This window comes from Melanotaenia boesemani, chromosome 9 (genome assembly GCF_017639745.1).
Source record: "Melanotaenia boesemani isolate fMelBoe1 chromosome 9, fMelBoe1.pri, whole genome shotgun sequence".
In the NCBI taxonomy this organism is placed as follows: domain Eukaryota; kingdom Metazoa; phylum Chordata; class Actinopteri; order Atheriniformes; family Melanotaeniidae; genus Melanotaenia; species Melanotaenia boesemani.
This window is the reverse complement of record NC_055690.1, coordinates 36,011,546-36,027,179: the sequence shown is the minus strand read 5'-3', so window position 1 is coordinate 36,027,179 and position 15,634 is coordinate 36,011,546. Positions and strand designations below refer to the sequence as shown.

The 15,634-nt window shown below is 44.0% G+C and overlaps 4 protein-coding genes across 6 annotated transcripts in view; all 4 read right to left on the bottom strand.

Moving 5' to 3' along the window:
* Window positions 1–506, bottom strand: part of LOC121646286 (tumor necrosis factor alpha-induced protein 2-like) — a 63,553-nt gene extending 63,047 nt beyond the window's left edge. The window contains exon 1 of the mRNA XM_041995195.1: window positions 125–506. The gene's annotated coding sequence lies outside the window, so the exon portion shown is untranslated. The remainder of the gene's footprint in view (window positions 1–124) is intronic.
* A 203-nt stretch (window positions 507–709) lies between these two features.
* LOC121646306 lies at window positions 710–2,095 on the bottom strand. Its single transcript, XM_041995222.1, has 2 exons — window positions 1,612–2,095; window positions 710–1,543 (listed from the first exon to the last, which is right to left on the bottom strand). Exons 1-2 carry the CDS (start codon window positions 1,721–1,723, stop codon window positions 825–827), a joined length of 831 nt encoding a protein of 276 aa, XP_041851156.1. The 5' UTR covers window positions 1,724–2,095; the 3' UTR covers window positions 710–824.
* A 61-nt stretch (window positions 2,096–2,156) lies between these two features.
* Window positions 2,157–9,305, bottom strand: LOC121646312 (claudin-1-like). Of its 2 annotated transcripts, none has more exons than XM_041995233.1 (6): window positions 9,126–9,305; window positions 5,635–5,891; window positions 5,078–5,242; window positions 4,163–4,244; window positions 3,978–4,091; window positions 2,157–2,447 (listed from the first exon to the last, which is right to left on the bottom strand). In XM_041995233.1, exons 2-6 carry the CDS (start codon window positions 5,849–5,851, stop codon window positions 2,354–2,356), a joined length of 672 nt encoding a protein of 223 aa, XP_041851167.1. In that variant the 5' UTR covers window positions 5,852–5,891; window positions 9,126–9,305; the 3' UTR covers window positions 2,157–2,353. The 2 variants fall into 2 exon arrangements, with proteins under 2 accessions (XP_041851167.1, XP_041851168.1); XM_041995234.1 differs by having other exon boundaries at window positions 2,157–2,444; window positions 9,126–9,301.
* A 1,141-nt stretch (window positions 9,306–10,446) lies between these two features.
* Window positions 10,447–15,532, bottom strand: LOC121646293 (presenilins-associated rhomboid-like protein, mitochondrial). Of its 2 annotated transcripts, none has more exons than XM_041995203.1 (11): window positions 15,428–15,532; window positions 13,845–14,036; window positions 12,855–13,080; window positions 12,638–12,778; window positions 12,469–12,517; window positions 12,087–12,182; window positions 11,855–12,004; window positions 11,713–11,783; window positions 11,537–11,638; window positions 11,365–11,462; window positions 10,447–11,006 (listed from the first exon to the last, which is right to left on the bottom strand). In XM_041995203.1, exons 1-11 carry the CDS (start codon window positions 15,499–15,501, stop codon window positions 10,886–10,888), a joined length of 1,320 nt encoding a protein of 439 aa, XP_041851137.1. In that variant the 5' UTR covers window positions 15,502–15,532; the 3' UTR covers window positions 10,447–10,885. The 2 variants fall into 2 exon arrangements, with proteins under 2 accessions (XP_041851137.1, XP_041851138.1); XM_041995204.1 differs by having other exon boundaries at window positions 12,855–13,077; window positions 15,428–15,531.
* Window positions 15,533–15,634: the final 102 nt, after the last annotated feature.

Here is a 15,634-nt window from a genome sequence, read left to right as displayed (position 1 = left end):
GCTGTGATCCTGTTCATGCTTCATGATAAACCTGCCTGAAATGGTTCCTGAGGTCCCGTTTGTGGACATGAGGACTCAGTGAGACTCATGTCCACAAACTCTCAGGTTAAAGACGAGTTCTCACCTTTTGTCTTCTTTAATCCGAGTCACAGAATAATCCAGGTTTAGCCGGATAAGCCGTTAGGACCAAGACATCCCTGAGTCCGTCCTCACGTCTTTTAGGTTCACGTTTACTGAGGTCTCATGTTCCTCCAGATGTTCCCAGCTCCATACGTTCACCTGGTTCTGCTGGTTCCTCCTCTGTACTGGTTCTGCTGGGTTCTCCTCTGAACTGGTTCTGCTGGGTTCTCCTCTGTACTGGTTCTGCTGGGTTCTCCTCTGAACTGGTTCTGCTGGTTCCTCCTCCGTACTGGTTCTGCTGGGTTCTCCTCCGTACTGGTTCTGCTGGGTTCTCCTCCGTACTGGTTCTGCTGGTTTCTGTCTGGCTCCTCATCAGACTCTCCGGCTTCTCTGCTCCTTCTTTCCTGTTTGTTTTATTTTCTAGCTGCAGCAGGAAATGGTCATCTTTTCCTCTTCCTCAGCCCCCCCCACCCCACCCCCGTCACTGCTGACCCCCATCTCAACACACACACACACACACACACACACACACACACACACACACACACACACACACACACACACACACACACACACACACAGCCATCATGATGTAATCATTATTTCCTGACATAATTGGCTGATTCACTAATTGATCACACGACTGAAACTGATGAGTCATTATTTCAGTTGTTTATAAACAACAAAGACAAAAATCCAGGATGTCAGTTCCTCAGCAGTGTGTAGTGGTCCTCCATGACGTCCTCCAGCCCCGTGACGTCCTCCAGCCCCATAACGTCCTCCAGCCCCATGATGTCCTCCAGCCTCATAATGTCCTCCAGCCTCATAATGTCCTCCAGCCCCACGACGTCCTCCAGCCCCACGATGTCCTCCAGCCTCATAATGTCCTCCAGCCCCATGACGTCCTCCAGCCTCATAATGTCCTCCAGCCTCATAATGTCCTCCAGCCCCACGACGTCCTCCAGCCCCACGATGTCCTCCAGCCTCATAATGTCCTCCAGCCCCATGACGTCCTCCAGCCTCATAATGTCCTCCAGCCCCATGACGTCCTCCAGCCCAAAGACGTCCTCCAGCCCAATGATGTCCTCCAGCCCCACGACGTCCTCCAGCCCCGTGACGTCCTCCAGCCTCATAATGTCCTCCAGCCCCAAGACGTCCTCCAGCCCCATGACGTCCTCCAGCCCCACGACTTCCTCCAGCCCCATGACGTCCTCCAGCCTCAGGACGTCCTTCAGCCCCATGATGTCCTCCAGCCCCACGACTTCCTCCAGCCCCATGACGTCCTCCAGCCTCATAATGTCCTCCAGCCCCAAGACGTCCTCCAGCCCCATGACGTCCTCCAGCCCCATGAAGTCCTCCAGCCTCATAATGTCCTCCAGCCCCATGATGTCCTCCAGCCTCATGACGTCCTCCAGCCCCATGATGTCCTCCAGCCTCATGATGTCCCCGGTGGATGCTGACGTCTCTGATAAGAAGCTGAATGGGTGTAAGTTAGTGGATTTTCCTCCTTGTGTAATTCAAGTTTTAGTTCTGGAACCGGTGGTGGGCTCCATATGTCTGTTTCTACTGCAGAGCTGCCTGAAGACTGGAAGATTCTGATCATCTAACAGTGGTTTCTATCCTTCTTTCCAGTCTGAGGTTTTCCCAGACTTCCTGAATCTCTTCCCAACATTCTGCTCTGTAGAAGTTCTTTACAATCTGTCACTGAAAAATATTTGTTGAACTTCTCGATGATTCTCTGATGGACCAAAGTGGTGGACCGTGACCCATCATTGATGGAAAGATTAAACCTTTAGTGGGTCCTGCTTTTACACCCAATCCTGACACCCTTACTGGTCACCAGTTAAACGGCTGGTTGAAGATGGCTGTGGTAAATCCTGACTGAGACTCATCAACTACAAGGTGTATGAAGCTGTTATTTTGTCTGAAAATGGAGGTTTGGTTTCAGTTTTTTGTTTGTTTGTTTTCAATAGAAAACATCAGATCAAAATTATGTTCAGTCCTGAACCAACAGACAGACGATTACAACACGGAGATGTGTTGATCAATCAAGTTTATGCAATAAATAAATGATCTGTTACAGGCTTCACTAATTCAGAGTGGAGACACCTACTGGTCAAACCCAGTACTGCACACACACATTTCATTACAACATGATCGTGAGATTTTTCCATGTTTCTCAAGCAGAGAGGAGCTTCATGTCTTCAGGAGGATCGGAGGGAGTCCGCCGGGTTCAGACGTAAGCTTTGGAGCTGCTGTGGTCGGAGGATGGAGCTCTGTAGAAACTCTGTCCTCCTCCTGTGGTGGAATAATGTGAAAACTGCCTGCTGGACAGTAAAGAGGATGTTAGAGGACAACATAATGTACAACTTGTCTGAGATGTTCGCCTACATCCTGATGCATCCCATCCGCTAACAGCTGCCATGGCAACGGGATCATGTGTTTAACTTCTCCTATCAGAGCTCATATTGTTAACTCTGACCTAAAAAATAATGGAAAGAAAATTCTCATTTCTGGAATCTGCTGCTTTTTTACCGTGTGGTGATGGAGTAGGTCTTAGAAAGAGTCTGGATCAGACCTGATACGTAGCACTGATAAAATTCTTACACCGTGAGCAGCCGAAGGGTCTGACGAACACGTGCGTCATTTTCAGGATTCAGCTCTGTGGTTGGATTTATAAGCAGCGCATGAACAGTAGAAACTGTAGACATGAAATTCTCACGACAGCATGCAATGTCACAGAGTCGGAGGATCTAAGGAGGAGTTCTGGTTTTTCATCAAACTGAAACTGCAGTTATGTCAAAGCCATAAAAGATATAAAAATTAACTTCAGACAGTAAAAGTTTTGTCTTTCTTGACCCGTTTAAACTGTGAATAAAGTTTCTACATATAATTATTACTGCATTATAGGACTCCAAACATCGTAGTTTTTCTGATTTTTGCAAAAACTTTAGACTTTTGTAGAGAAGTCAAACCGCTTTTCTGCTGAACGTTTGTAGGCGTTGACTCGAAGCTCAGCAGGCAGTTATATGCTGAGATGTGACGTTTAAGTGGAATGAACGCAAACAAGTAGCAATAGTGCTTTCCATTCGTCTCGTCATTCAATCCACCTGAAAGTAGGTGATGTCACTACCAGGTGAGAGTTCGGCGTTTGCGCTGCACCACCTCCAGAAAAATGGGCACTTCCACCAATATGTGAGCTGGTATGTGAGCATCTACAACCACGCCACATTAAACTAGAAAACCAGAAAGCAGCTGTAAAACCGAGAACCATTTTTCTACAGGATTTCAGGAACAACCCAACCCTAACGGCGTAGTTATCCATAACAACTCAGCGCTGTTTAGACTAGAAAACGCACAAAACAGAAAGAAAGGAGAAACAATGGCCCACAGGTGGCGCTGGGCCACCTTCAAATCTGGAATCCTGGGTTCTCTGCATGTTACACGTTAAGAAAAAAGGTCATTTTGTCATTTCTGGCAAAAGTTGCAAAACGACTTTGGGAGGCAACTGGAATAAACTACATGTGCTTTAACGTTTACAGGAGTGGCAGCACTAACAAGCAAAAGGAAATAAGGAAGGAATTTAAACAGACAAAGAAAATAAATATTTACTTATATTATAATAAATCAATAACATTTACATTTATTCATCCAGTTTTTGTTTATATTTTTCCTCCTTTATTGATGTTTTCTATTCCTGATTTCCAGATTATCCTTTGTTGTGACCATCCCATCATGATTCCTCCTGACAGGTAAAACCCAGGGCAGAAATCTGTTCAAAGTTTATGTGGGTCACAGTGACCCCTGCTGGACAAGTTTTGGTACTGCATCCAGTTTGTGTGATGCTGTGTGTTTACCGAGGAGGAGGGCTGGAGCGGCGCCTCTTGCAGGAGCAGCAGAGCAGTGATCCTCCCAGTATGGCCAGACCAGAGGCCGCCCAGCCCAGATACAGACCAGTACCCAGCTCGAACCTGCAGCACACATTCAGTTCACAGCAGGATTACACGCATACACACATAAATCATGTCTGTGTGTTACTGACCTCAGACCTCCATACAGAGGTTCATAGAAGTCATGGATGACCCTGGTGGTGTACCAGGAGACGGCGATCAGAGTGAAGACACCTGAGAACACAAACACACCGAGCATCAGCAGCAGGTTGATTATTTGTGTGTGTGTGTCTGAGAAGGTGCAAGTCTTCAGTGTGTGTGTGTGTGTGTGTGTGTGTGTGTGTGTGTGGAGGGGTGGGTGCATGTGTGTGAGTACTGTAGGGGTGTGTAGTGATGAACTACTTCTGCTTCCACAGCTCTGGGGAAGAAGCTGTCTCAGAGTCTGTCTCTGGGAAGAGGGTTGATCTTTGGCTGCTCCTGATTGGACGTTACCGTCAATCTAAGCTCTCTGATTGGTGGAAAGTCTGACAGGAAGTGGCTTCATCATTATGTCCAGGTCTAAATAGAGGTCTCTTAGCAACATAGTAGTGATGGTGATGTTTTTATGGTGAAATGTGATAAATAATGCTGTTATCATGGATCATTGTGGATTTACCAGATAGAGTCTCTGAATAAAACTACATTTAGTGGCTGGATTGTAAACCTCCTGGACGGATAGAAATGCTGGAAAACTTCCGTAGATCAGCTAAAGGGCAGCTATCCATCACATTTACCCCACAGAGCTACACACCACCGCTCCTGGTGGAGGAGGTGGACCTCGGGGAGATCTGGTTTTAAGGGTTGAAACCAAAAGCATTAATCTAAGAGGAAACATAAATGATCCACCTGTGTTAGAAACCTCCATCTGGATTCTGCTTTTCATTTTATCAGCAGGTTTTGGGTCAGTTACATTAAATGAAATATTAATCAGATCTCCTCTTAAGCCTCCACAGGTGGCTTTGAGAAACCTCTGTCCACTGTCTTTTACCTGAAGATAAAACCCGTCAGAATGAATCAGATCTTCGTACCAGACAGGATGAACATGATTCCTCCACTCAGGACGATCTGCTCCTTCACCTCCTCTGCCATCCGACCGATCTTGGTGCATTTGAGTCCAAGAGCCGAGACGATGATGGAGGCCAGACCGAGCAGCAGGGACAGGATCATCAGAGCCCTGCAGGCCTGGAGGTGAGCTGAAACACACGTTATTCTCAGGCTTATCTACAGCCACAAGGCAGAAACAAAACAGCTTTACTTTCACTTTTATTTCATTCAAACACGTCACGTTAATGTTGTAACTTTGAGGAGCTCAAGTTCAGCTCTGCAGTCTGTCTCCAAACAGGTGAGAAACAGTTTAAAAACAAAGATGAGATTCCAGTATTTCCACTGTGTTTACAGGAAGTACTGATATTACAGCGCGGTTACTTCACTGTCCCAACGGTTTTTTGGAAACTGCTGCAGCCTGTAATGTGAAACTGGTTGGATGGATCTGTCACTGCTGTAACGGTGCTTTCAGTTTTGTTCTGCTTGGATCTACGAATCAGACACGAATGTGGGGAAACGTGTGGGTGTGTGGGGTTTTTACCCGGCAGACCCAGGACCGTCTTGAACCGGCTGCACTGGATGGACCCCAGCGAATTGGCGGCGCAGCTCATCCACAGGCCTTCGAACTGCGACTGACTGGTGGTGACCGACTCAGTGTGACTCGACACCCTCCAAGTCTTAGAGGAGGTGACGCTGGACTGCAGACACCAGGACAACACCCCCAGAACCAGACCCATAACCTGCAGACACACCGCCATGCTGCTTCATGTGCACACACACCAACACAGCCAGAATTACCTGGAAACACAAGGACACAGTTTTACCGGGCGAGGAGTTCCTCAGGGTTCCGCTCTCGGCCCTCGTGCTTTTAGCATCACCACAGGGCAAAGCTAACTAACCTCTTTCATTAGATTTTCTCATCATAGCAGCTTTAATAATGTTTTAACACAACATTTGATTTAACTTCTTTATTTTCCAAACACAGAAACACAGCTCTCAGTTGAATCTCTCTCTTTCGTTTATTTGTAATATCTCACATTGTGTTGAATTAGAAAGGTTTTGTCTTTTCCAAATATTTATGGGAAATTGATGGTAAACATACCCTATGAGCTTTATACATGACCTGTATAACATGACTAGATCAATATATGCTAATAACTAACTGTTCAGGCTCCTGTAATGTGACTGGAGCCTTTGTTTGCGGTGGTTCGTTGTTTGATGCCTGGCTGTGACCTCCCGCTGGGCACAGCCTATAACTTTATGCAAACAAAATAACTGTCTGAACATTCAGGTTGAAGAATTAATATTTGTAGTCCTACCGATGTAAACAAAAACACTGATATTGTCTGAACTAGCACAAATGGCTAGTATTAGCATGTTTGCCATTAGCATTAGCATGCTACCTAGCTTGTTAGTTCAAGTCAGTCAGTCAGTCAGTTTTATTTGATGTGATGTGTGTCAGTTTGATTTGTATGTGATTTCTAAGATGCATGTGTTCATGGATATGTTCCTGTTCATTCAGTTTTGCTCTGCCTGGTGTGATATGCTAATACAAGGCCTCAAAGAGGACAGATGCATGCTTCGTATGGGGTGAGGGCAGAACTATTAGCTTATTAACTAAATAAGAATAATTTGTAACTGCAAATAATTGCTATATTTGTGTCAAATAAAACTGGATAAATGGATGTTTTACACTTATTTCCCCTTATTTCAACACCATAAGCTCTTTTTGTTTTTACACCATTAACATGTGACATGCATTATATATTTTCATTAATAACACAGAAAAACTGAGATTTTCTGAGAACAGAATATCTTTATTTTCACTGTAACAAGTAAGAGATTTAAAAGTGCCATCCAGATACTTCATTTATAAAATTGGTATAAAACATACAACTAAAAGCAACATAATAAAGCAGCACAATCAGAGACCCATCGCTCATATGCAGACGTTCGTCCTGTTATTCCGCTCATCCCTTAGAAAACATTATCTGTTAGTATTGAACGAGCTGGCTGCAGCAGAATAAAAACTGTTTTTGAATCTTTGTCCTGGTTTTTATTGTTCTGAAACGTCTGCCTGACAGCGACAGTTCCATCAGAGTTCAGGGTGTGAAGCGTCCTTAATGATGGTCTGGGCTGTTTTAAAACTACGGGATCTGTGTAGTTCTTCGAGTGTTTGCATGGCAGCCGACGATCTTCTGAGCCGTTTTGAAAATCTTTAATGAAATATTTGTAATGGAGGTTACGGGATATGTTATTAACGTTAAACCATTTTATTTGTATCCGTTTTTTCCAGACCCCCTTTTTACATGCTCCATATCATCCCCGCAATAAACAAAACTGTGTCATCTGCAAACAAAATTTAAAAGTTTACATTTTTAATGATATGTTCATAAGTGAGACACACCAAAAAAAAGAACCTGAGCCTTAAAAATATGATCGTGGTTAATAAGGCCAATAAGGCTAATTTATTTATATAGCACTTTTCATATGTGTAAAAGGAAACGTAATGATTTTAATTCAAGTCCAAGGCACAAAAAAACTGTTTTCAGGCGTGATTCACTAGAATTCAGGTCTGGATCAGACTTCAGGGTTTCCAGGACTCTCCAGGTTTGGATCAGATTTCAGGTTTTCCAGGACTCTCCAGGTTTGGATCAGACATCAGGGTTTCCAGGACTCTCCAGGTTTGGATCAGATTTCAGGTTTTCCAGGACTCTCCAGGTTTGGATCAGTGGGAGCATTAGATGCTGAATAGGGGGCCCAGCATGGAGCCTTGGGGAGCTCCACATGCTATCTTTGCTCCAGTACTTGTTACCAGCTGAGATTACCGCCTGGTTTTCCAGGCAGCCTAACCAGATGTTCTGTACTGAGGTCTAACAGAACCAGATGGAACATCAGCTGTTGTCTGTGTTTGGATGGAGAGCTGTGGTTTGGTCCAAATCCTGGCCTAACATCATCAGAACTGTTAACCAAGGATTTATAAAGCTGCTGATATGCTTTTACTTAGAAACGGAAGTCAGAGCTGGAGCGGCAGTCGGTGTGATGACAGCAGTTTCCAGCCTGACAGAGGAGACATGTTGACGACATCCAGGAGATTAGACCACAGGCAGCCGGAAAGTCTTTTAAAGATGGTTGTCGGAAGAAAATCAGAGAGCAGGATGACTTAAAGTCTCATGATTTTCACCAGCAATTATAGCTGATGTTCTTGCTGCTGTGATTGATGATTTTTTCCAGCTTGTTGGTCTTCTTCTAGGTGCTCCTGATGATTATCAGCTTTGTTTTCTTGCAGATGCTGCAGGTGGCTTTCTGTTTCCTTCCAGGTGTAGCAGCTGCTTGTCTGCTTTTTAGACTGAACAGCTGTGACTTTCTATCCGGTGTATCCTCTTTTTCCTCCTGTTTCCTCCCTCCTTTCTCTTGCTCCAACCCCTCATCAGGTCCAGATTTAATATGTAAATTCAGTACTCATTTAAAATTAAAAAATAATACTTAAACCTTTAATGCTGTATGTTTCATATATGATCCAGTTTGAGATCTTTTGCATCACTTTATAGTAAAAACTGCTCAAATCCCTGTTGTACACAGCCTGTCTTCTGCCCCCTGGTGGACACCTTTACCACTACAACAGTTTGACATCACACAGTAATAAAAGGTAAATATGCAAAAATTATTTTTAATAATTCTTTTTTTTTAGATTTTGATAAAGGACCAAATAAAGATTTTTTTAATATATTATTTAAAAGAAAGATTTAAAAAAAATCTGATTTTCTCTTCATTGTCTCCCCGGGTCGGCGTTTTTATGCATAAAGCTCCTTTGTACGCATTTGTTATGGTTTGCTGCAGCTGGTCCTGGTTCAGCTTCTGGTTTCGGTGGGTTTAATATCCAGGGTCTGGACGGTCCGTCAGAGCCGCCTGACCTCAGGGTTCTGATGTCCAGCTCAGACCTGAAGGTTCACACTTTCTCTTTTACAGCCTCAGAAATGAAAAGCTGGATCGTCTCTGGGTTTAATGTCAGCGAGGTGGACGGTTTCTTACCTTCAGCCCTGATGTGGAGGTTTCTGTGTTCGCTGCCGTTGCTGGTTAGTTTCTATGATGGGAACTCGGTCTGATCTGAGGGTTAATGAACTCGGGGAAGGTTAAACCGCCTCTGAACACACACGAGTATCGATGTTCAGTTTCACCTTCAGCTGTTTGTTAGCAGCTGGTTTCAACGTCAGACGTGATGCCACCTCGTTGGTCCATCAGCTTCAGCTTTAATGACTCATCAAGTTTTCACAGTAAACCTCCAGATCTGTGCTTCTCAAACTTTGATCCCATGTGGAATGAATATTCAGCCCAGTCCCCCTAAACCAGTTCATCTTAAAGTCCAGGTTCCACATTCAGTCCAGTCTGGTCTCCAGTGGGTCAGACCGGGAGAATAACAGCATGATGACCAACAACTACAACAACTACGTTAAAATAAAATCATTTTGTACATTTATTAAATATATGAAATGTATATATATATATATATATATATAATTTAGTAAATGTTACTTTATATTGTTTATAGTTTCACTTCATTCGACAGAATTTCCTCATCTCCAGGTTTATTCCAACTTGCAGACCAGCATGGATCTATGAAACCAGCAAACATTTACTTCCAGGTATTTGGAAGAGAAAAATCCAGGATTCCATCAGAGGAACGTTTCCACATCTAGAAGTTCTACTCAACGTACATACGTGTCCAATTCCACACGTGTGGTGATCCTGACCACCTGAACCGACTCGCCTCATCATACAAACTCAAGTGACATCTTGTTTATTTTCCTACGTACCTCGTGTGAGGAACTGTGGCCTAGAAGCACCTGCAGACCTGTGCAGGATTAAAACTGAGCTGGTTTCATGTTAACAGGGACTGGTGTGTATCTGCCGGCTGGTGGACTTCAGACCGGCTCATGTTTGCTTGGTTACTCATCATCTGGTTCATCCTGCAGCACAAATAAACCTGCTGATGGAAAGTTGCTCCTCCAGCAGCAGGAAGTTGCAGCAATCGTTCACAGGAGGACAAAGAGCCCCAATATCACCAGCCTTGTCCCCTGCACACAGAGATTCCTCCTGATTCTCTGAATCTTCTGATGATATTTTACACTGTAGATGGTGGATCTTCAACGCCTGAGGAACATTTTTTCTGAAATTGTTCCACAGTCCAATGCTCCTCCAGGTGTTTCTGGTTTGTACCAGGTACTTTTGTTGCTCCTGTTCCAGCTTTTTCCATCAGATTCACTATCAGCTCATGTTTTCATCACATGGTGAAACGTCTCCGTTTCATCTCTGACATGTTTTTATCCTCTACTGGAAATAAAATATGACCTGATGAGGTTCTGGTTTTATTTACATTTTACACAGAAAACTGTTTTTTTTCCTCTGAAATTACACAGCAGAAAGAAAGAATCATATTAAAATCCGATAAATGATCTCATTTCGGATTCTTTACAGTTTTATTTGGAAAAAAACCAACAAACATAAAAACTAGAGGAAAAGAATTTTTGTTTAAACATCTGAAGTTTTCTGTTGTGAATCCGATGATGGAGGAGAAACTGGTAAATACTCAGAAACTTACAGCATCATCATCAGGCTGTCACGTTTGTTCATAAATAATCTGCTGAGTCATCCATCAGGACGTAAATCTGGACACGAGACTTTACTTCCAGTTCAGACTGCTTCCTGTTTCCCAGGAAGTTAACTCTTCCAGCCTCCTGCGTCTCTGTCTGTACATTTTATACAACTTTCCACCTTCACTCAGTTCCCAGAGTCTAAACGGCGGCGCCTCCTCCTCCTCCTCCTCCTCCTCCTCGCGTCCTCAGGTCATGCCAGAATTTGACGAAAGGTTCTCGGTTCTTCCAGATCAGCTCGTGACCGAACAGGATGTACCAGCTGGAAGAGAAACAACTCGGATTATTTCTGAAGTCCTGGACCAGTTTTACAGGTTCGTGTTTACACATCAGGAACCAGAATCTCGTCCCAGAGAGACGGACGTCAAGATCTCCTCATACAGAACCTGGTGGGACACCTCACTGAGCAGAACATGGATCAGACAAACTGGAAACGGTCCAGAACCAGGGAAGTTCAGAAGATCACAACAAATTCAAAGATAAAGACAAAAGGACTGAACCAGGTCTCTGGACCAGGAACTAGACAAGGACTTGGACCAGGATCTGGACCAGGACTTGGACCAGGACCTGGACCAGGACTCTGGACCTGGATGATGAACGTGGGGTGAAAACTGACTCACATTCCAAACAGGGCTCCTCCTAAATGAGCAGCGTGGTCAAAGAACTTCCATCCCAACACCAGACCTGCTGTATCCATGGCAACGATGGCCTTCAGAGCCTGAGGACAGACATGGAGACGGAAGATGACGATGATGATGGTGAAAGAAGATGAAAGGAGGAGGCGGGGCTTACGCTGGCGGCTGTGAAGGTGAACATGGGGAGGAAGATGATGGCCAGCTTGGCTTCAGGCATCTTGGTGCAGACGGCAGCCAGGACGGTCATGATGGCTCCGGACTGGAAACACAAACAGGTTCAGATGGACCAATGAGCTGCGAGCTCCTCGCAGGATGGACTCAGGTGATGCTTACCGCTCCGAGAGACGGGCCGAACCTCCCCGTCGCCATCTTACCCACGTAACTGACAAAGGAAGCAACAACACCTGAACACAGAAAGAAGAGAATGAACCACCGGCCGTCCGCTGGAAACAGAAACCTGGTGACGGCGCCGCACCTGCTGACAGGTAGACGGCCATGAACTGCTCTCGGCCCAACATGGAGACGGCGCTAGTGGAGAAGCTCCAGAGGACGTACATGTTGGCGGCCATGTGGAAGAAGGAGTAGTGGCTGAAGGTGGAGAGGAGCATCGGAGAGCAAAGAGTCTCTGCAGAAACAAGCAGACCAGAGCCGTCAGGACCAGGTTTACCTGCGACACCTGAACGCATCACGGGCGAGAAGGGACTCACTGGAGGCTGGGTTGGAGGTGAAGTATTTGATCATGACGCGCTGCAGCGACGGGACTCTCCAACAGCAGAACACGACGGCGTTGACGGCGATGATTCCTGACAACATGATGGATGAATTCGTACAGTTTCAGCTCGGTGATGTTTTCTAAAAGGAATCCTCATTAAAGTAACATCTGGATGGTGTACTAGTTCCTCTTTGTACTAAAACATCGTTTATAGGTTATTTTGCTGTTATTGTACTGGTCCAACCCACTGGAGACCAAACTGGGCTGGATGGCGGACCTGGACTACAGTTTATAGATCATGTAAACTGCCGCTCCGATCAGAGCTGAAAAACGTCGTTACCATGTGGAAAAATTTAAAAAGGTTTTTCGTGTCTCACCTGTGACGGTCTTCTGACCTTCACTCAAGCTGTTCCACCACTGGTTGATCTGAAACACAAACAGCCAATCAGAGGTGGCTGTGTCTTCGGTCCATCCTCCATCTCTCACTGCTTTCTGAATCAGAACATTTGTTTTGTTTTGTGTACGAATAAAGTTTCGTGTCCTCACCTCTTTACGAACATCCCCTCGTTTCTGAGGTCGAACTTTCTCCAACCAATCGGCTCGGATCTCGTCGAAGTAGCTCTGGACTCGAGACTTCAGGGACTCGTACTGCCAGATGGCCGCTGAGCCGAAGGAGCAGCCTGTAAACTGACATGGAGTTAGTACCTGCCTGTGACATCACTGATGACGTCATTGCCTGCAGTGGTGGGTGTATGTCACCTACCCCCACGGTGAAGAGGAGCGGTCTGAAGAGCCGGCCGAAGGCCCGCGGGGATGTGGGGGTGGGTGGAGCAGGCTGGTTCAAGGTAGGGGTGGAGGTCCGGCGCTGGACTGCAGGTTCTGAGGATTCTGAGTGGGCGGGGCCAAGGTCCTCCTCCACCTTCTTGGTCTCTGGTTTTCTAGCAGCTTTCTTGAAGCCACATCTCTGCTGGAAGCTGTGAGGACACCTGCTGGACAGACAAAGAACTACAGCCTCAGAGGGACGAAGACAGGAAGCTCTGAAGACAGCCGGACATGAGCCGGGACGGATGGAAGATCCAGCGGTTGTCCTAAGCTCCTCCAGGTGTTTCTGGTTTGTACCAGGTACTTTTCCAGCCTTTTGCTGCTCCTGGTCCAACTTTTTACAGACGTGTTGCTGCATCAGATTCACTATCAGCTCATATTTTCATCACATGGTGAAACGTCTCAGTTTTATCATCTGACATGTTTTTATCTGCTACTGGGAATAAAAGGTGGGTTGATAAGGTTCTGGTTTATTTATTCAGCTGAAAAAGCAGAAGAATTTCAGTAAACTTTTCTCACAGTTGTGAAGGTTTCTCTAACGCAATGACAGCAGAAACCTTTAATCATGAGCAGGAATCAGCAGACTGAACATTCCCTCTGTCAGACATCCAGGAAGCTCTTTAAGGATTTTCTTTACTCATTTTGACCTGACAGTGACAATAACCAACCTTTTCCTTCTGATAAGCAGATCTTTGTGCTGCTAACACACGGCACCTAATGTAGGTGTTATACATAAATTACAGTGAAAAAATAACGAAAATAACATAAAGTTAATTTAATTAAATCAACAATAATAATGAACAGCAGTTAGCTGTGTTAGCTGGCAGCTAACACAGCTAACTGCTAACACCCGGTAGATTCTGTCAGTGATGCTAACACAGCTAACTCCAACCAGCCGGAGCAGCTGCTTGTCTTCGGCTGCGGGACTGACCTGCCTCCCCTCACGGGGCCCCGTAGTGTGTCTTTCCCGGTCAGTCTGAACAGGACGGAGCAGCTTCTCCACGCCATGTTGGAGACCGGTGACCCCGGCAGGTCGACCGGCCAGGAGTCGTCATGACGGGGTAAGCAGCACCAGGCAGGGGCCACAGCGACACCAGGCGGCTGGAGGACAACAGCGCACACCGGGAACGACAGAAAAACAAATAAATAGATAAATAAACGATCACACAAACACAACATCCAGCTGCGACTTCTAAAACAACCACAGGTTCGGTAACTCACCGTGTTTCACTTCTATTTTTGAGCCATTTTATTCTCCACACAATCATTAGAATACAACATTATACTATAATGTGATATTAGTCTAAATAATGTCAATTTTGGGCATCATTACCAATAACTTTTGATATGTTATAAGTTTATTTTTACGTATTTATGACTGGGTTCTCTAACTGTCTCATTCATGTTCTTCCTGTTTGCTTCCTGTTTATTGGAAATATTTCTCTTCCGGGACACCCGATCACTGATGGAGCGCCTCAGGGATTTATTTTTAGGCCTGTTTAATTTGTATTAAAAATTTGCTTAATCTAGGCTCCAGTTTTCATTGCAAGCGGCACACAAACCAACCTGACTCTGAATCCAGGGAAGTTAAGGAATGAACAAGATTAGTTTAGGCAAGGCAAATTTATCAGTATGACACATTTAATGTCTAACGTAATTCAAAGTGCTTTATATAAAACATAAAAAATGTATCAGGTCATCTTACTATGGAGGCAAGCGTTAAGTGCAATATATAATAAACATGATAAACCAAGGGGCTGTAAACTGAAACAGATGCTTATATAACCTCATAATTTACAAAGAAAACAAACCCTGTACGGCAACTGGTTAAATAACAGCTCAAAGTATCTACAGCAGCTTAGTTAACATTTAACATCGAGCAGCATCATTTCATCATTCATTTTACCCGACTCATTGTTAATATCTGTTCTTTCATCAGGTGTCTGGTCATTTTAATATTTCTACATACGTATGGGATTCTTTATTCCTTGGTTAAAAATTTTATACTTCACTATGATTAACTGCAACTAATTACCTGCTGGATTTATTTAAATGAAACAATAGCAAACTAACAATTATCAAGCTTCTTATCTTATTAATCAGCCTTGTTCTGTATGGTTTAATTTTCATATTTTACTTTTAGAAAAAAAACAACAATTTCATTAGATCAAATTTATTCCGAAATTTGTGGCTTTATTTAAATAGTATATAGATTAGATTAGAGATTATTAATATTATATATTATTTAAAGTGAATGAATTTAAGCATTTTAAACCAAATTTTAAATTGCAAAATATAGGGTAGTTCAACGAGTTAATCTAGTTAATCTAGTTAATAGATCATTTTAAATAAATTAAATGGTTTGGAAATTTTTGTACAAAATTTATCTAAAAATTGTTAATAAAAATTGTACTACTATAATGTAATAGATAAAACTGCAGTAATACCTCAGACTACTACAGCTCTGCTGTCACCAGGAAAGGTTTGAAAATATTTCCTCTCATTTTTTATACCTCTTTACAATAAACCCTCCATGTGTGAGATGTGATCACATCCCTGCACCACTTCACCCACAGAGCCTCCTTCATTCTGGCCACGTCCTCCTACATCATAACATAAAGCATCCATAACAGAATATGTAGAAAGTTGGTCTGGATTTGTTACTATTCATGTCCCGTTTTCTGTTTCCTTGCACATATTGTTTATTTGTATTTATTTTAT